This window comes from Acinonyx jubatus, chromosome X, assembly GCF_027475565.1.
Source record: "Acinonyx jubatus isolate Ajub_Pintada_27869175 chromosome X, VMU_Ajub_asm_v1.0, whole genome shotgun sequence".
NCBI classification, from domain to species: Eukaryota; Metazoa; Chordata; class Mammalia; order Carnivora; family Felidae; genus Acinonyx; species Acinonyx jubatus.
In genome coordinates, this window is record NC_069389.1 from 54,182,967 (window position 1) to 54,204,204 (window position 21,238).

Genomic DNA, 21,238 nt, shown 5'->3' on the forward strand with positions numbered 1-21,238 from the left:
TAAATTTCATATATAAAAAAAAAGTGCTTTCATGTAATTTAATTTCTCACAAAGCCTGTGAGGTGGGGATCATTACCATCCTAGACTTATAGATGCAAAAAATGAGGCTCGAGAAGGAAGTCCAATGTTACATAAGGTAGCCCTGAACTTGAGTTTTCCAATTCTAAATACTGCTCTTCCCACCAATATGCCTTACTTCTAACCAAGGATGGCATGTGCCAAGAAAATGTTGACTGATTCTTTGGTAATCCTTATTGTCAGTTCTTGGAACAGCACTGTGAGCTGTGCAGACTATCTCCAGTCTCCTGACTTGGTCTCCAGTCTCCTGATTTCCCCAGTTGATGAGAGTGAAGTGAACCAGAGGAATCAGCCAGTGGAGTGGGAGAAAGTATTGTGCATCAAGTAGTCAGGAGTCTGGACTTCTAGACTCTACTTTGCTCCCTATTGTATTCCACTTTCCTTTTCTGTAAGCTTCAGTGTGTATTTCCGTGAAATGAGTAGATTGAACTTGCTGACTTCAAAGTTCCCTTCCAGTTCTGACATTGTGTGGGTTGATTTCAATGTGTTGATTTTTTTGTTTCCTTTGCAGTGCTTCCCATTGCTGCAGAGGAGGAAGACTAAAGGTAAGTGTGTGAAGTGAGGATCACAAGTGGCATGCAATATGGCTGAGCTTCTCGATGGTTCTCATGGGCTGGCTGATCTGGTTCCTGACCAGTGGCCTAGATGTAAAATCTGGCAACATCCTCTCTGTCACCCTCCAGTGGGCATTTCCTGAGCTCTTCCAGCCTTTCTTTTTGAAAGAGAGTGAGTATGCAGAACTTCTTTATTTCTCAGATAGAAGGTTTTCTCTGGTCAGGGAGCTGGGGAGAATTTCCCTGAAGAACTATCAGCAAGTGGCAGCCACCCATATGCTTCCCTTGTTCTCAGATGCTTTCTTTCCACCAGAAAGTATATTAGAGGTGGGAGGTTTGTTGAGAAAAGGAATAAATAAGTGGAAGGTAAAGGAAGGAAACATGACATTTAGGGGGTGTCTGGGTGGCTCAGTTGGTTAAGTATTGGACTCTTGATTTTGTCTCAGGCCATGATCTCATGGTTCCTGAGATTGAGTCCTGCATCTGCATCCGGCTCTGTGCTGACAGAGCAGAGCCCGCTTGGGATTCTCTCTCTCTGCCCCTCCCCCCCTCAAAATAAATAAACATTAAAAAAAAGAAACATGAGGGGGCACCTAGGTGGCTCAGTCAGTTAAGCGTCTGACTTTGGCTCAGGTCATGATCTCACAGCTTGTGAGTTTGAGCCCTGCATCAGGCTCTGTGCTGACAGCTCAGAGCCTGGAGCCTGCTTTGGATTCTGTGTCTCCCTCTCTCTCTGCCCCTCCCCTGCTCTTGCTCTCTCTCTGTCTCTCACAAATAAATAAATGTTAATTTTTTTTAGGAAACCAATTTGACAATAAATTTCATATTAAAAAAATTTTTTAAAGATTTTATAGACTAGGGTCTTATTCCTTCTGAGCCTATGTAGATCTCCTCCTCCAAAGATCCCTCATAGGGAATGGGGTCATACCTTACTATCTCACTCCAATTCATTTTTTAGCCACTCAAAGTCACCATAGCACTGCCGTACACAGGACTCCTTCAACTTGAAGATAGGTAGGTTTGTCTACAGGGAAGGAAAAATGAGAGAAGAGAGATGGTAACTAACGTTCAACCTGTAGTGGCCACCTGTCAGAACCACTTAGGTCCCAATGAAGAAATAATTCCTGTGGACCATGCTCCTATAACTCCTTTAAAATACCAATCCTTACCACATCCAGCCTTGTCACAGATGGTGACTAGAAGTCACTTGTGGCTTAGAATTTATCCTATAAATAGACTTGAAGTTCGGGCCCCTGGGTGGCTCAGTTGGTTCAGCGTCTGACTTTGGCTCAGGTCATGATTTCATAGCTTGTGAGTTCGAGCCCCACATCAGGCTCTGTGCTGACAGCTCGGAGCCTGGACCCTGCTTCAGATTCGGTGTCTCCCTCTCTCTTTCTCTCTGCCCTTCTCCAGCTCACACTCTGTCTCTTTCTCAAAAAATAAGCATTTAAAAAATTAAAAAAATAAACATGACATTTAGAATTCAATGTGATATAACCAACACTTTCTTTATCTAGAAGGCTTCTAAGAGAGTTAGTGAGGACTGAGGGAATATATATAGCTTTGAGGGAGAAAACTCCCTCCTTTTTCTAACAAGTTTCTTTGCACCTTGCTGCATATTTGCCTTCAGTCTCTGGTGTCCTACTTGGGTGGGCAAGTTAGTGGCATTCTGGGAACAGCTCCCTTTCATTGAGGAGGAAACAGTTGTCTAGAAGGGGATGCCTGGTTTGGGGAAGAAAAGAAAGAAGGATACTAGCCAGGATTTCACAGTTTGAACTCCTAGCATTGGCTAGGCTTTGCTGAGGTCATTTAGGCCATCCTTGGCTCTAGCTTGGCCTCAGCTATTCCCATTGGCTACAGTTTTTCATTAGGATGAGGTCATCACTTGAATGGAATGAGCATGAGATCATCCACTAGCTGGAATGAGCATGACTTTCTACGAAGGTAACAGAAACTGAAAGGCACCAATGAACACGTGGCATGCTAAAGGCCTATGTGAGGCGTCTTGGGGAGATGTTGGAAGAGATGTCCTGAGCTCTTGCTCCTGAAGACTACTCCAAGTAGTTGGAGCCAGTTTGGGCACAGTTTTACCTGGAGGCAGAGAGGGGATCTGGTGACTTCCCAAGTACTTTTCCACCTTCGGATTTTGAGTTCTTGGGTGGCAGCTGCTAGAAAAGAAGAGTTGGCCGGGTGAGGTGTTTATTTGCATTGCTGTGACAGCAGACAAGAGGGACTTATTTTGAGGTGGGAACACTGCAGTGATCAGCATACAGCATACATCTGCTCCTCCACTGCCCACCTCTTCCCCCATCACCATTCCAGGACTTCTGGCTAAGCACAGTTCCTGCTTTGCAAAAGAGACTTCTGGGGGCACAAGACCTGTGGTCTGCCCAGTTCTGGGAGAAGGACAAACTTCTACATTTCAGAGACACCAGCTGCAGAGGCTAAAAGGAAACCCCTCATACCCTGAAATAGTGACCCCCTCAGATGAATGCACTTGCAGCTTCCAAGTTGCCTCATTAGAATGTCTGTGCCAAGCCCAGCAACAGTGCTGAATCCTGGAAGGGTGGGCACTAGGTGCCTGAGAGGTCTGTGACTTCCAGAGGAAAGAGGAATGTCTTTTAGGGGATGTGGCCAGGCAGAAGAGATTGCCACCTACAAAGCTGAGCCGGGACTAATTTTTGTGCTACTTCTTTAGGTTAAAGTTTGAAAATGTCTATTTAAGAGCAAATGTGAATACATTGTCTCAGGCCAATCCGAGGACTATCTGGCACAAATTATGATTTTATGTGGATTTGGCAATGGAAGCAGCAAGGCACTGGGAACCAGGGGACCTAGATTTTTGCCCAAATTTCATTACCAATTCACTCTGTCAGCCCAGCTAAGGAACTTCTATCTCTAGACCATGGTTCACATCTACAAAATGGAGCTTATTGCATGGGGCTCTTGTATGAGTCATACAAGATAGTGCATTAAAATGTTAAAGTACTTAACAAATGTGATTATTTCTGAGATCTAGCTCATGTAAGGAGCAGAAATCTTTGGGGTTTTTTTTATTCATTTATTTTTGGAATATGGAATACCCTCACATGTCTCAAACATAAAAAGATATGAAAATAAAAAGTTTTCCCACCCTTGTCTCTCAACCACCCAGAAATCCCCTTGGAGGTGACCAATGTTACCACCTTCTTCGGCCCTTGATGAGTTTAGAAGGTCTAAAGTGAGTTTGCTAGACAGGACATCAGTGGAGGCTGTGGCTGCCTGATTTGGTGTGGGGGAATGGCTGACCAGAATGTGCGGAAAAGGCAATGGAGAAGGAATTGTGGGGAGGGAAATGTGGGCAGTGGTGGAATAAGCACTAGTCTGGGTGACAAGAGGCCTAGGATCCAGTATTGACAGCTCCACTCATGGTTGAATGATCTTAAGAACTTTTCCCTCTCTGATCCTCAATGTTGCATCTGCACATTAAAACTATTGTTTTCACATGCCATTCTTACAAGTTCCTCCAGAGTTGAACAGATGTGGTAGAGGAGAGGACCAACCAGGGACATATTAGAGAAGAAAAAGCCAAGACACTGATTCAAAGCTGACAATCGAATGTGATTTGCATATGTAATCTTTTCATGTTAAGATCAATCAAAGGCTTTTCTGACATGCTACTGCTTTTGTCCTTTGTCAGTGGTCTCACTGACAGAGCAAACCTTTGGTACAGTTTTCACTGGAGAATGTTAGGAATGTCTAACTTGATTCAACATATGTAGTTCTGCCCAGGCCCAAGAGGATGGCCTGATGGGACTTTGGCAGTCCTGCCATAATGGTCCAAGAATCCACTAGCATAATGTTTCCCAAATTTTACATATTTGTGAATCAACTTCACAATTTTAACCATCACTTCATCCTGTGCCAAAAGTTTATACTTATTTTTTTATTTACATAAATCTGATTTTAAACAATAGCCTTACCATAATATCTATGAAATTAGTGTTTGAAGTACTAGTTACATCTTTCCTAATACATATTGAATTCAGTATATATCTATCATAATTCAAAATGTCAATGTATCACTCCAAATCATCCCATGTGTATAAACAAGCATTGGAAAACACAGAGGTAGCAGTAACACAAACCAGCAGGTCAGAAGGAGGCTCAGGCCTTCAGGGCTCACTCCAAGACTTACTAGGTGCTCTTGGGCTCCCTGCAACACTTCACACTCCTTCCAAGTCCTTATATCCTGTTATGCAGCACAAATTGATCCTGAAATGGAAGTAGGTTCTGGAGCCTAAAAGGAACTACTTCCCTCCAAACAAAATCGACAATTCTGAATGGCATCACAAGAACTAAAGCAAGAACACTTGACTAGGAAACCAGAAGCTCTAGGCTCCAGTTTTGGCTCTGCCATTTGCCAACTTTAAGACCTTAGGCTTGTCCCATTCTCTCTCTGGGCCTTAGTGTCCCCAACAATAAAGTGAGTAATTTGGAGGGTGCCTGGGTGGCTCAGTGTGTTAGGTGTCCGACTTTGACTCAAGTCATGATCTTGCAGTTCGTGGGCTCAAGCCCCGCATCAGGCTCCACACTGATGGTGTAAAGTCTGCTTAAGATTCTCTCTCTCCCTCTCTCTCTGCCCCTCCCCCACTTGCTCTCTCTCTCTCTCTCTCTCTCAAAAATAAATAAACTTTTAAAAATGAATAATTTGGTCTAATGACCTCGAAATTCAATGATTGCTCTGAAAATCAATGACTCCTTCACTTGTAGACCTCACACTTCTGCTTAACCCATTGACTCCCAGTAGCTTGCAGAGGTAAGGAGGCTGCTGACCTGACCTCCCACCAACGTTGTACCAAATCCTCCCTAAGTCCCCTTGCTCCCAGTGCACAAAGCTCCTTTTGTTGCCTGAAGCCATTCAGAGCTTCTCTCCAGGCTCCTGCTGAAGTGGCTAAGGCAACCTGTGGGGTAATAGTTGGCCTGTAACAAGAGCCTGGTTCCCTAATTCAACTGGCTTTGGCCTGGCTGCAAGCTTGGCCTTAGCACCGGATTCTGTCTATCAACTCCCCCAGACCCCCTCCTCCAGCTCTGAAGTGGGCAGGGAGACCAGTTTTAAAGGGAAAAAATAGAAACAAATACATAATATAAGTGCATTTATTTAAGCTGCTATTGGATATTACTTCCAAGGCTCAAGGGGGCAGAAGACTAAAATACTGAGCCTAAGAAAATCAGCATAATAATAATAATAATGATAATAATTAACTTCCTTTACTTTTAAAATAACAAATCATTCCTGTAACTATTTCTTGATAGATTTGGTCACTTAACATTTGCTATTTCATGAAGAATATTTGCAGGGTATATCTTATCTAACATTTGACAAATAGTTTATTCAGCAACTTGGAATAGTATAAAAATTTACTTAGTTAGGGGGTATCTGGAAGTGATTATCATTTGAGACAGGAAATCTTTCAACTGTGATCTACAATGAATTCAGCCAAGTCAAAAACACTGTCCTATGAGTTGAGATTTCTAAGATCTAGTCCCAGATCTGATATAAACTTCTGTGACCTTGACTTAGTTGTTTCCTTTCCCTGGACCTCAATTTTCCTGCCTGGAAGTTGAAATTGAAGGTCCCAAAGTTCTTTGCACTCTGTCATCCTCTGCCCTCCATCCCTACCAGAGTCAGTCTGAAAGGAGGGAAAGATGGAGATAGGGTCAGTGGAAAGGGCAATTTCAAGAAGTTCTTTGCAATGGGAGAAGGATTTCCAGACCTGTGAGAGGAGTATAACAGCTTCCTTTTGTGTGGAAAGGGGCTGGGAAGCTCAGGTTCCCAATGCCTGTTTTCAGGAGTGTAAGACAGAAAGCCAGGCCCAGGCTTACAGATACAGGCCAGGCAAATGTCCTGAGGCAGAGGATAATTAAACATTTTTTATAGCCTGGATCAATCCAGAATATCAGAGCCAGGGCTGGATGACCTGGTGTAGCTAACCAGGGGCTAGAAAGGGAGCAAGAATTGTAGGAGGAGGGGCAGGTATGGAAAAGACCTTGGAAGTATTATTTTGGACACTTCTACCAGAAGATCCCATAAATTATTGAAACTCAGCATTAAAAATAATTATTCATCATCATTCTCCTGGAAACCCCTCCTTCTGTAAGACTCTCTTTCTTGGTTAATGCACCATCATCCACCAGTCAGTCAAGTAAAAATCATGAGAACCATTTGGACGCCTCCATCTCTCTCATTTGTTGTCATCCAGTCACCAAACCATGGCCATGAAACTTATCTGTAATGTTTCCTACTTCTGCCCCTTCTTTTCCATTCACACTAGGATAGCCCTCCATCTCAGTCTTTAGCATCTCTGGCATGGATGGTTGCTTGGCTTCTTAACTGGTATCCCTGTCACCATGCTTTTCCTTCTATTCCATTTCCCATACACTGCCATAGTTCTGTCTTTAAGAAAACAATTTGGTTGCTCAAAAATTTTGATTGTTCCCTACCTTTGGCCAAAGTCCAAATTCTTTGCATTGGCATTCAAGGTCCTTCACAACTTAAACAACTATCTTTCTTTCATCTCCCACCACATCCTTACATTTCTGAGCTCCATGGGACAACTCCTTATTTCCTATACATACAATGAACCTTTATATTGGGCTCTCTACTGGGTATGTCTTTGCCAGCTCCCACTGCCACAAACATTTGGTCTGTTAAGCCATCCTCTGGACTCCCTTTCCATTGTGTCCATATCTCTATTATAACACATCATACTGATCTTCATTTTCTTCTTTTCTTTCCTGTATCTCTTACAGACAATTAGTGTATGAGAGTGACATCTCACTGATTTCTATATTCCCAGAACTAAGCACAGGATCTCACATAAACAATGAATCTACCAAAGATTGTCTTTTTATTTTTGATAACATAACAAAAGAACTGCTGGTAATCAGGCTAGTGCCTTCTTCATCTCAGCAGACTTTCTTCCCTATCGTTTCATCTCTGAACTAGCTATTACAAATTGACACACAGCCCCCACTGTCTCCAGATGACAAATTCTTAAGACAGGGTCTTTAAGGTCCTGTAGCTCCAGTTAATGGTGCAGATCCATGTAAAGCACATTTCCACCGAACTCTTGAAGGGCACTTAAAGGACCTTATTAACCAGTGGTTTTCAAACCAAACACTGAGGAACCCTAGAGTCCCCAGAAATTCACTGGGGAATGTCAAAGAGTTGAGGGGTGCTTCATTCAACCAAATCTCATTTGGTTCAACCAAATGTAAACATTTTGGAGATTTCATGAAGATTTCATTTGGAGACTGGAGTTGGGCACATAAAAGTAGACGTTGCAGACTACTGCTCTAGCCCAGTGCTCAATTGCTAACAGCCTCCCTTTTATACCATTCCTGCTAATGTGTTCACTCAGGCTTGGACCAAATTCTCCAGATATGGTCAAGTATCCTTTTCATTCTGTACTCAGTTGAAAGTTCTTCTTTATATACAACCAGAATCTGCCTTATAACTTCCACCCAGCTGTCCCATTTTCACTCCTTGGAGTCTCATGGAAGTTGTTCCTTCTTCAATAAGACCAATCTACTGGCGTTTAGAATTTCCCGAAGTCTTAGATGGAAGTGACTTTGTAGTTCATACAGTCCAATGCCTTCATTGTATTTGGGGAGCTCAAAGCTGAGTGATCTGCACAACAGCAGACAACTCATTGGTGGTAAAACTGAGACTAGAAGCCAAATTCCCACTCATCTATAATGTCCTCCCCTGAATCTGTCTTTCCCCTGAGTAAATAGCTCCAACTCCTAAAATTATTTCTCACAGTCCTGATGACTATTCCCTAAACTTACTCCCGATTAACAGTAACCAATGGCTGAAGATCCGCAGCTCAGCTGGTGGATATTCTATGGCACCTAGGCTTTGGTTGGCGTAGGGTAAGGGCAAAGGAAAAGGAAATCAAACTGGCATCAGAAACAGAGCTGTTCCCTCACCACAGCCTGGATGCTGCTCTCCATAGGACTAAATTCCATTCAAACAGTGCTCCTCCCATGGCAGGGCAGCCAAAGGGCAGCTTTCAGAGGTCCCTTCTGACCTGTCTGCTGGAGGGTCCTGCTGTGTGACCTTCCACATCCCAAACCCAGAAACAGGAAGAGTTGGTTTGGTTTACATTTTGAAAAGAAAAATGAAAACATAGGAAGTGGGGCGCCTGAGAACAGAGGATTCCAACTCTGTGTGCATGTGCCCCTGGAACAGGATATTTCAGAGAATACATTCCACAAGAGAAGGGAACAGCCTCCTTATTAAAAACAAAACACAAAGCCTGTCAAGGTTTGGAAAGAGAAAAAGGCCAAAAGGAGACTCTTAAGGAGGGGAGGGGCAGCTCTTTCAGAATCTCCAACTCTTCTCCCCCATCCACCACTTTGAGCTGTTGTACTTTGATCTCACTGCTGTTATCACCACATCTGGCCCCCAGAGATGCCCTGCTCCCTTCAACCTGTGGCCCAGAAGAAGGTCCAAGCCTCTTCTCTTGTTTCTCTGAAGATCATCAAAACAGGCTGTCACTCAGAACCTTACTTTAAAACCAAGAAAAAAACAGACATAGATTAATTACAGAACCTACAAACAGCAGAACAACATTCAGGCTTTACAAAGTAAATGCCTCTTATCTTAAAGCCAGCAAAAGGTGGGATACACTTTGCCAGTCCCCAAACATCCCTCAGGATAACTACTTTATTGCTGCACATGAGCTGCTGTAAGTTTGCCTGGCTTTCTCCCCACTTAGCTCTCTGTTGCTGGGAGGCGAGTGTCATCTTATTTCCCAACCACAGTTACCAAAAGAGCCAATGCAAAAGGTCTTTTAGAAAAATAAAAATATTCCTGGGGCACCTGGGTGGATCAGTCAGTTAAGCATCCAACTCTTATTATTGGCTCAGGTCATGATCTCACAGTTGGTGAGATCGAGAACCACACAGGGCTCTGTGCTGACAACACAGAACTTCCTTGGGATTCTCTCTTGCCATCTCTCTGCCCCTACCCTCCCCTGCTTTCACACTTTCTCTCTCTCTCACACAAAGTAAATAAATAAATAAACATAAAAAACTAAAGCCATCTTTTTAAAAAAGAGAAAGAAAGAAAAAAAACCCAGAACCCCCTGGGATTCTCTCTTGCCATCTCTCTGCCCCTACCCTCCCCTGCTCTCACGCTTTCTCTTTCTCTCACACTAAATAAATAAATAAATAAATAAATAAATAAAGCCATCTTTTAAAAAAAAAGAAAGAAAAAAAAACCCCAGAACCCCTTGGGTCCTTTCCAATTCTGGTGTTTGCATTGAGGAACATGGCCAGTTGACAGGTAATTGGCAGGGTAAAAATGTGGATCATTTGTGTGCCAAAGAAACATAGTCCTGCAAAGAAACAGTTCTGGCCATCTCTGGAGCTTCTACAGGCACACACAAACACGTGTTACATGCATGTATGCACGCATACACACATACACACACATAACATCTTTACCAAAGTACTAGTTCTGCAGAGTAACAGCTCCTTCAAAACACAAAAATGAACCACTGTCTCTTGTTCTCAAAGGGGATTATGTGTCCCCTTGGGCCAGAGGTATGCAGAACCTCTTCCTGGAACATGCTTTCAAGAGCATCTGCTTGGAATGGCTCATTCTTCTTAAAAGATCTGGGTGGAAGGAGCATTATTTTTATATTAAAACAAGCACAGATATATGTTATGGAATAGCATGCAAAATTCACATGAATTTGTGAGATAAAAGTGGAGACTTCAAAGAAATTTCACACTTGTAGCTGACTACCTGGGCTTCTCCAGCTTTTTGGGGGCTGTGTGGGGAATGAGTTCATTCCGTTCAGCCATTTGGTACTTTGGTGCAAAAGTTTGAGAAGCACTCACTGAAATGGTGGGCACCCTGAGGGTAGAAACTTTGTCTCACTCCTTTCTGTATCTTCATGCCCAATACAGAGCAAGCCACAGAGAGATTGTGCTCAAGAACTATTTGTTGCACCTTTCCATCCACCTATCTGCCCATTTGTCCTTGTCAAGGAACAAGCAAAAAAGGCAGCCTTGAAGTGAGTGGTGGAAAGAACTCAGTTTCTGGAGAATTCAGACAGCTCTGGGTCTGAAGTCTAACTGTGTCACTTATTAGTTGTGTGACTATCTCTCTGAGCCTCAGTTTTCTCAGTTTAAAAATGTGGATGCAATACTCATCTCCTGGGTTGTTGCAGGAACTAAGTGTGGTAGTGGGGGATGGGCTAAATGGATGATGGGCATTAAGGAGGGCATTTGCTACAATGAGCACTGGTGTTATATGTTAAGTGATGAATCACTAAATTCTACTCCTGAAACCAGTATTACACTATATGTTAACTAACTACAACTTAAATAAAAATTTGAAAAAGAATAATTTTCTTAAATGTTAAAAAAGAGTGCTTTATAATCTCTTAGACAATATGCAAATAATAGTTATTAAGATTATAAAATGACCGCCATGACTAGCCCTGGCAGTAGGGTGAGGGAAGGGAGAGAGATTTTCTGCAACCCGGAAGTCTGATTTCGGATTAAGAAGGCAGGAGCTGAGGCCTCAGCAATGAGCCACTGGGCCTCTGGGATGTGGAGGGTCAATGTTGAATCATGACTCTAGAGCCCCACCCGCACTTCAGAGAAGCACTTCCCAGGCCAGAGGGCAACTTCTTCTGGTGGAATGATGGAAGGATCAGATGAGCCTGATATACCTCAGGTCTCCAAAGACCAGACATGCTTGCTTTCTCATGTCTGCCAATGAGCTCCTTGGTGGCCTGGCTCATAGCAAGGATCATTCATCAGTAGGGGCTCAAGTACAACCAGGAATGATGACTTGGCTGCTAACAAGCTATGTCACCTTGGGCAAGTATCTTCTCCTTCTGGGCCCTGACTTCTTCATCATTAAAATGATGAGATTGTAAAGGGTAGACTCTAAGGCCATTGATCTCCTACACACTATGGTTATGTGACCCTTAACTGAAAAGGCATTTGACCTTGATTCCTCCCCCCCCAAAAAAAATAAGTGATCAATCTGATCATCTGATAGTTTGATACTGGACCCCAGGCGTTGTGGGGATGCCTGACTGGAATCCTCTTCTCTTTGTAAGTCTGCTGTGTCTTGCTGGACTGGCAATATGGGATCACAGTCCAGGTAAGGGATGTATGGATAAAGCATGTGTTTCCCGAGCCCTGGGCTCTGGCCCAGGTACTTCACAATATAAAATGAGGAAAGGGAAGAAAACAGGAAATGCTGTCCACAATATACACCTAATTTTTCAGGAAGAATTCCTTCTAGGCCAGCTCGCTGTCTCAGAAGTCAGCAACAGCTGCTGAGCTGGAAAGCTGACTGCTGCAGTCTCTGGGATTCTAGGGCTCCCTGCCCCCATCTCAACATCTTTAGACCTTTGCCATTTTTCAGAGCTTATTTCAAATACTATTGCCTCCCCCTTCAAATCCCCAGCATACTGTGTATCTGTCTAATAGTATGGATCTAATTCTGTCTCATATTGGAACTATTTCCTTTCACATATGGATTAGAAATAAAATACATTCTCCAAGGAAAAATTTAAACCTGTATATCTGAATATAAAATAGAGAGTCAAAGTCCTATAATCGCTCATTCCCACTTTCCATAATTAACCACTGTTTGGAGATTTCTTTGCAGCTTCCCAGAAAGCTTCTATTGTCAAAGCTATTGAAAATGCAGGAGCATGTTATTTGGATAGAGTGATGGCTCTGCAGACCAAACAGTTGGGTTTGTGGCTCAGCTCTCCATTTGCTGGTCAGATCATCTTGTGTGAATTATGTGTCCTCTTTGATTCTTGGTCCTCTGCTCTGTAAAATGGGATAACAATCCCTCTCCTGCTATCTCACTGGATTATTGTAAAGACCAAGTGAGACAAAAGAAATAAAAGCCTTTTTGCAACTGTAAATGGTACTCTATTTATCTCCATGCCTGTGTCTGCAACTTGAATGTAAGCACCTTGACAACAGAAACCTTGGTCCACTGGGGCTGAAGTTCCCATTACCCTTAGCTCCAATAACATGTCTAGAACAAGAAGGTGGTGAATAATGGGAGATATGGAACTGAATCCCAGAGGTTGGTGCTTTGCTCCTTTCCTGCTTCTGGGAACATAGTTCCTTGACTTTCCTTTGGAGACAAGCCCAGCTGAGAAGACCATTTTTCTCTTTTCTTTTTAATATGAAATTTATTGTCAAATTGGTTTCCATACAACACCCAGTACCCTCCTCAATACCCATCACCCACCCTCCCCTCCCTCCCACCCCCACCCCCATCAGCCCTCAGTTTATTCTCAGTGTTTTAAGAGTCTCTTATGGTTTGGTTCCCTCCCTCTCTAACTTTTTTTTTCCTTCCCCCCCGCCCATGGTCCTCTGTTAAGTTTCTCAGAATCCACATAGGAGTGAAAACATATGGAATCTGTCCTTCTCTGTATGACTTATTTCACTCAGCATAACACTCTCCAGTTCCATCCATGTTGCTACAAAAGGCCAGATTTCATTCTTTCTCATTGCCATGTAGTACTCCATTGTGTATATAAACCACAATTTCTTTATCCATTCATCAGTTGATGGACATTTAGGCTCTTTCCATAATTTGGCTATTGTTGAGAGTGCTGCTATAAACATTGGGGTACAAGTGCCCCTATGCATCAGCACTCCTGTATCCCTTGGGTAAATTCCTAGCAGTGCTATTGCTGGGTCATAGGGTAGATCTATTTTTAATTTTTTGAGGAACCTCCACACTGTTTTCCAGAGCAGCTGCACCAGTTTGCATTCCCACCAACAGTGCAAGAGGGTTCCCGTTTCTCCACATCCTCACCAGCATCTATAGTTTCCTGATTTGTTCATTTTGGCCACTCTGACTGGCGTGAGGTGATATCTGAGTGTGGTTTTGATTTGTATTTCCCTGATGAGGAGCGACGTTGAGCATCTTTTCATGTGTCTGTTGGCCATGTGGATGTCATCTTTAGAGAAGTGTCTATTCATGTTTTCTGCCCATTTCTTCACTGGATTATTTGTTTTCCAGGTGTGGAGTTTGGTGAGCTCTTTATAGATTTTGGATACTAGCCCTTTGTCCAATATGTCATTTGCAAATATCTTTTCCCATTCCGTTGATTGCCTTTTAGTTTTGTTGATTGTTTCCTTTGCAGTGCAGAAGCTTTTTATCTTCATGAGGTCCCAATTGTTCATTTTTGCTTTTAATTCCCTTGCCTTTGGAGATGTGTAAAGTAAGAATTGCTGTGGCTGAAGTCAAAGAGGTTTTTGCCTGCTTTCTCCTCTAGGGTTTTGATGGTTTCCTGTCTCACATTCAGGTCCTTCATCCATTTTGAGTTTATTTTTGTGAATGGTGTAAAAAAGTGGTCTAGTTTCATTCTTCTGCATGTTGCTGTCCAGTTCTCCCAGCACCGTTTGTTAAAGAGACTGTCTTTTTTCCATTGGATATTCTTTCATGCTTTGTCAAAGATTAGTTGGCCATACTTTTGTGGAGGGACCATTTTTCTAAAGTTACTTGCCTTTCAAAACCATGCTTTACTTTGAAAATCCTACAAGTGCTATTTCCAGTCTCTACCTCTCTCAGCTTCCAGTTCCTCAGATTCTGGCCCAGCTAATGTTTTTGGAGTTCCTCATGTGTGAGTGTGTGGATGTAGATATAGATACAAATACAGGTGAAAGAGACAGTGGATGTAGATATAGATACAAATGTAGGTGAAAGAGACAGAAAGAGAGAGATTTCATTTTTTTTTTAATTTTAGAGGGAGAGTGTGAGCAGAGGACAGGAGCGGTGGGAGAGAGAGAGAGAGAGAGAGAGAGAGAGAGAGAGAGAGAGAATCTTAGGCAGGCTCCTCACTCAGCTTGGAACCTGACCCTGGGATCATGACCTGAGCAGAAATCAAGAGACACTCAATCAACTGAGTCACCCAGATGCTCGAGAAGACTCCATTTTTTAAATGGACAAGCTGTAGAATGGTAGAAAATGAGAGCTGGAAAGCACCTCAGGTATCATTTAGTCCAGTCACTATCCAACCTTTAAGAGCTAGGGAACCTGAGACCCAGAAAAGGGAAGGGATTTTCCCAGGGAACTAGTGGCTCTGACAGCCAAATTAAGGAGGGAAAAGGCAAGCCTCTGGGCTGAGGGAACTCAAGTTGAGGTAACTAACCTGGGGAAAGTGTGTGGGGCCCAAAAAGAGATGAATATGAGCAGAGAGGGGGGATCAATCAGGAGAAGAAGTTGGGACCAACTGCAAAATTCCCCTGGAAAGTAAAAATATAAGAAACATGAGGGCTGTGGTTTAGCAAGTTATTATGAGTCTTGATGAGCAAGGAGAGGGAGGAGAGAGGAAGAGAAAAATAGAGGGGGCCAGAAAAGGAGAAAACAGGAGAGAATGAAATCTAAACCAGGCAGATGGAGAATATTTAAAGTGGTAGGCTCAGTAAGGACTGAGCATAGCAAGTCAGTAGGGTCTTGTTGCATGCAAGACATCTAGAACTTTCTAAGTTCCCACCAGGTCTGCTGCCTGGTTCCTTTCAGACTCTGAATATGCAAGCCAGTCCTTATTTTTTTAGCAGATGCAAAATTTTTCCACTGTGTTGTTTGGAAAAGTGGCCCCAGACTGTAGGTTTTGCCTCAGATTTGGCACACGAGGGCACCATACAGCCTGGGCGAGTGGGAATGCACTCGCTGTACAGCCACGATCTGATTTTAGGCACACAGTCACATTCTGAGGTAAACTTAGCCCATTTTACAGAGGAGGGGTAATATAATTTGCCAATGAAAATAATAACAACACAAGAATAATAGAAATAGCTACATATGTATTGAAAACCAATTGTTGTACTGATGAAGAATGAGGCCCCAGAGCCAAACTGCCTGGACTCAAACCCCAGTTGTTCCTCTCATCAGTGGTGTGATCTTGGACAAGTTGATTAACCTCTCTGTGCCTCAGTGTCCTTATCTGTAAAGTGAAGATAATAATACCTTCTTGAGAATATTTGTAAGGATCAAATGAGTTGATGGCCTTTGAACAATTCCTGGCACATAGTGCTCAATAAATAGTAGCTACTATTGATACCATCATTATGTGCTGGGCACAACTCTAAATGTTTTATTTGTATTGTGGTATACAATGATCACTCAGAAGGTAACTGAAGCCCAGGTGCAAGAACATATCAAGTCCATTAGCCTTTAAAGTTTTCCTAGGTGCAGAGAAGCCTGGGTGGCTCAGTTGGTTAAGCGTCCAACTTCAGCTCCGGTCATCTTCTCACGGTTTGTGGGTTCAAAACCCTCACTGGGCTCTGTCCTGACAGCTCAGAGCCTGGAGCCTGCTTTAGACTCTGTGTCTCCCTCTCTGTCTGCCCCTCCCCTGCTTGCACTCTGTCTCTCTCAAAAATAAATAAAAATTAAAAAGAAAATGTTTCTTAGATGCATAACTCTTTTCTCCCCACCCCCAAACTGAATTCTATGTAGAACTCCAATCTATAGAACAGATAAAAAGCAGCATGGCTTTGATGGAAGCAAAATTGGGTAAGGGTGGGGCCTAGAGCCTCCAGGCTCAGACTTCCCCTGATCTCCCCGCTTCCAAGATCCCCAAGGTAGGCCTTGAGGGTCTTTGCTGCTCACTAGGAGGAATAATTTTCAAGCCTGCTGATGTAGTCTATCCAACCTTGTTATGCTCAGATGTAAGTATTATTCACCCTGAAAGGGCAAGTAACATCCCCAAGGTTGCATAGCTAGTCAAAGGCAGAGGAGGGCACAGGTGGTACGACTAGTCATGGACAGTAATAACTTAGTCGAAGAGAAAAGCCTCCTTGGTTAAACTAGAACACAAAATATGCCAGGCTTGGGCAGAGAACAGCTAGGTAAGGAAAGAGAGCAAAAGGGAAAGGGAAGCTGAGCCAGACGCCCTGCCCCTGAGCCCTGGATATGAGCAGACCCCTATGAACACTTATAGCCTACTAGAGCCACCCTAGACTTCAAGAGAATAAGACAAGCCTTACCATCATGGGGCCTCTCACTGTACAGGGTTTGGGGTTCTGTTTTGACAAGGGATGTTGCCACCTGTCTCTGAGGTTTTCAGTCTGTGGGACTCAGCAGACCTGGGGCTAAATCTTATCATTCTGGCCTTCTTACTGGACTCTTGGCCCTAACTGGGCATTTTTATAAGGCTTCTTTTCCCCCAGGTTCTGGGATGGCAGTCGGGCTTCCAACTTATGGTTGTCAGGGAAGTGCAGGGGAATGACCTGAAGTTCTGCCCCTTGTACATTTACACATGTGGGTGCCCCTATATGTTCAAGGTGTGCTACTTTCTATCTAAGAAAGTGTTGCCAACTTTTATTTCCAGACTTCAGCGCGGGTTACCTGAGAACACCACATGGAGGAGAAATTATAGGAGAAGTTCCTCCCAGAGAACTTTGGGATTTCTCTGGAATCCCTTCTTCTGACCTAATCATTTGAGCACTCAGGCCCTATGAGAGCTCTAGAAGACTATATCATCCTGAGGCAAATACTGGAGGGCAAAGCCTGGGTGCAGGCCCTGAGTTGCTTGACCCTCCTTTGGTAGGCCTCAAGATCTTCATCTGGACCATGAAGGAGTGGAGTAGATTCTCTCTGAGGGCCCACCAGCTCCAGGCTGGGCTTCTGTGGAGGCTCCCACCACTTGGGTACTCTCTCATGTGCTGGCCTAGAATCCCAGGGGAACACACCAAGTGGTGGATGCAAACAAAGCTTGCCTACTTCCATGGTTTGCTGGACCTTTGGACTAGTCACAAGAAGGAAGGGATGCAGGAGGCAGATTAATGACCCTTAACTTGCAAACTACTCCTCTGACATAAAAGCAGCTTTTCCTCATGGCAGGGCCACTTGCTCAAATGCACAGAGCCCTAAACCCCTGAGCCATAGTGTGAGATATGTGTTACTGTAGGGTTGGTGCTATACCCCACCAGATGATGGGAGGAGCTTCTGCAAGTTTTCACCAGGTTAAAGGTGTATGCACCAATGCTGAGGAGTTGGGGGTAGAGGGTGGCTGGAGAGAGACCCAGATAAAGGCAGAAAGAATCAGTGAAGGTTTGAACTATGCCGCCTACATGATTCAAGGATAAGAAGAAAGCAATGAAGCAGGATAAAGGGCTAAGGGGCAATCTTGCCACTGATAAAGGCATCTCATTGACACCTGCACTTTTGTTCCACGTAACATTTTAGGGAGGTAGGTGTTATTGTCTCCATTAGTAAATGAGGAAACTGAGGCCCAGAGAGGTGATGTGACATGCCATCAAGTTAAAGCTGGTGTTCAAACCCAAGGCTGCTTTGAGAGTTACAGTGCTCAGGGATCCCTTTCTCTGGAGCTGATCCAATCCATACACGTATACACTGTTGCTTTTCATCCAGCAACCCTTCTAAGACTTGGCTGCAAGGGCATAAGAATTATCCTTCCAATTTTACAAAGGCACAGGAAAGGCTGATGATTGTTTCAGAATTATACTCAGGCAGAGTGAGAGAGGGGACAGGCTGAGGCTCAGGTCTCTCACCGTCTGCCTTCAATTGGAAAGCTGCAAAACACTGCTAAAGTAGCACTCCCACTGCCATTTTCTCTGCATCTGGTCATTTTCCACTTACAAAGGCTCTCTCTCAGATCCATTATCTCAGTGTTTGTTTGCAGGGCAGGAAAAATTATTTCCATTTTATTTTATTTTTTAAAATTATTTCCATTTTCTAGGTTCAGTTACCTTGCCAAAGGTTGCGCAGATACTGAATAATAGAAGCAGGACTTGAGACCAGAGTTGTGCCCAAATTCCCTTCTACTTTCCCACAAAGTGCATTTGGCCGGTCAGAGATGGACAGAGAAAGTTCATTGAAGCATACTGTTTGAGACCAAAAGAGGCAAACTCTGACCCCCTGGAATGACATTTAAGCCCTTTGCTCTTTTCCATATGAACCTCTGAATTGCAAGGGCAGTCCTGAGGCCTTTGAGGAAGAAAAACAGAATCCAGTGAGCTCAGTTTCACACAGACCCCAGAGCTGGCAGCTTCTGTGGTTTGCTAGATGCCCCATCAACTCTGTGATCAGGGTGCCAGGTTTGGTCCAGCTACACAAGTAGCAGGATGGTGGAGGAGGGGGTTGTCTCTCTGCTGCTCTCACTACCTGTGGATGCATTTCATACTAGGTCATTCGGCCATCTTTATGTTTCTCTATCCCAATGCCATTGGGGAAAGAAAACCTAAAATTTCTGAGCCACAGTTTGGTTGGGTCAAGGCTACTTTTGGGTCACACACTCATTCATTCTCTCAATTGTCATCAGTCCTTTACTAAATATCCCCTCAGTGCCAACTCAATGCCAAACTCCTTCCTGAGCAATGGGCATGTTGTAAATAATAAAACACAGTCCTTGCCCTCAGGGAACTCACACTTTTATTGGGCAGGAAGACATATAGATAACCAAACTCAATGTAGAAGGATTGCTGGTATAACTGAGCTGTGGGAACACACAGAACTGGAATGGCTTATGGTATTCATAGGGAGGACTAAAGGAATATGTGGGGCTTTGCCAGATCCAGGAGATAGGGCAAATAGCTTAGCCTCTTTGTATGTCAGTTGTCTCATTGTAAAATGGGATGGTAATGATACCTACAGTGTTTCCATAAGGAGTCCATGAGTTAAAATGTGGTAACAGATTAGAACAGTGCCAGGCACACAGAAAGCACCATATAAGTGTTTGTAAAATAAGTCAAGAAAAGTAAGAATGAACATTTTTGTGAGAGAGAAGATTAAACGTAACACATTTGAAAGGTTAATGAAGTATAGGGTGTTCTGGGATTGCCAGCTGATTTGGCTGGGTAAGCTTGTGCAGCACTTTGAATGTCAGGGCTAGAGGCATGGACTTGTCCCTGTAGATGATGTGCAGCCATTTCTGAAGCTGGATCTTTGCCACAGGGAGTAGCAGAGGACTCCTGTGTGAAATGATAGTGCCCAGAAGGTGCTAGGTCCAAGAGACTGCCACAAGCCAGGGAGCCGTCAGTTGGCAAATATGAATGGAGGACCTTCTCTGTGCATAACCCAGACCCTGGCTTAACATCATTTGGGAAATGCTGGGTTGGTGGGAGAGACACTACGTATTTGCCCTCAAGGAGCTGCTCATCTAATTGGAATATGTCCTGCTTTTGCCAAGAATGAACTCAACCATCCTGGTGGTAAGTAGTGGAGATGGGTGGGTAAGAAAGACTCTGTTGTGGCCTGAGAGGCAGTACGTATAGTGGTTACCAGCCAAGGCTAACAGGGTTTAATTTTTTTAAATGTTTTTATTTACTTTTGAGAGACAGAGCATGAGCAGGGTAGGGGCAGAAAGAGAGAAAGACACAGAATCCAAAGTAGGCTCCATGCTTTGAGCCTTCAGCACAGAGCCTAATGCAGGGCTCAAACTCACAAACCATGAGATCATGACCTAAGCTGAAGTTGGATGCTTAACTGACTGAACCACCCAGGCATCCCAAAGGCTGTAGGGATTCAAAGCCTAGTGGTCACTTGCAAACTATGCGGCCTTGGACAAATTGCTTAACCTCTCTGTGCTACAGTTTTCCCACTAGAAAATAAGGGCAATGATAATAATTATACCTCCTCATAGAATTGTCACGTTGATTAAATCATATGTGGAAAGTGTTTAGAATGTTGGTTCATATAATAAGCACTTCATTAACATTAGCTCTTCCCAGTGAGTAATGGTCTACTGTGTGCCAGGTATGTGGTACTTCTGGGGTAAAAGGCAGTGGCCTGGAACATGCACAGGCACAGGACTAATGTAGCCCATTTCCTGGAGTGTCAACTTTCCTCAAAGGCTTAAAGGAGAAAAACACCCATTTTTATAAGACAACATGGATGCATACCAGAGTTAACCAGGAAATTCAAGTAGGTGTTTAAGATAAGAGTGGGGACTTCAAAGGCATCCTCTGCAGGGAATGAAGTCTTCTGGTTATATCTTCAGCTCCCCCAAGGTTCCTACACATTCTTCCCCTCAGCCCTTAGGTTGGGGTGGGGTACTTTTGGGTTCAAAAGTTCCAGCCACAGGGACACATGTGAGCTCATGAAACTTCATCGATGGATTGTTCTCTGGGGTAAGGGTGATCACTGCCATTATATGTGTGAAACCTGAGGTTCAGCGGTCAAATTCTGCCATTGTCACTCATTAGCTGTGTGAACTTAGCAAGTCACATTATCTTTGTCATCGCTCAGTTTCTTCATCTGTAAAAGGGGGGTGATAAGGATGATGATGACAATAATAACAGTACCTACTTTAGAGGGCTGTGGTAAAAATTACATAGATGAATCCCCAAAAAGCACTCGGAACAATGCTGGGCATAGAGTTAGTGCTCAATGCATATTAGCTTTTATTAAATCCATTCTCACATATCCTCCCACAACAACATTGTCAGGTAGGTGTCATCATGTCCATTGTATGAAGGAGGAAATTGAAGCTGTATGAGGTTAGATCACATGCCCCCTTCCTCTTTGCTAACAGAGGGCATTCCTGCAGTGGGGAGGAGGTGGGAATAAATAAGCTCTGAGGTCCTTTCCAGTT

At 43.6% G+C, this 21,238-nt stretch overlaps 1 protein-coding gene across 3 annotated transcripts in view; it reads left to right on the top strand.

Annotated features, from left to right (window-relative positions):
• STARD8 (StAR related lipid transfer domain containing 8) overlaps window positions 1–21,238 on the top strand; it is an 84,578-nt gene that overhangs the window by 16,570 nt on the left and 46,770 nt on the right. For all 3 annotated transcript variants that reach the window (XM_053202421.1, XM_027053599.2, XM_053202420.1), the window contains exon 2: window positions 590–623. In XM_053202421.1, coding sequence (XP_053058396.1) covers window positions 590–623 — 34 coding nt within the window. The remainder of the gene's footprint in view (window positions 1–589; window positions 624–21,238) is intronic.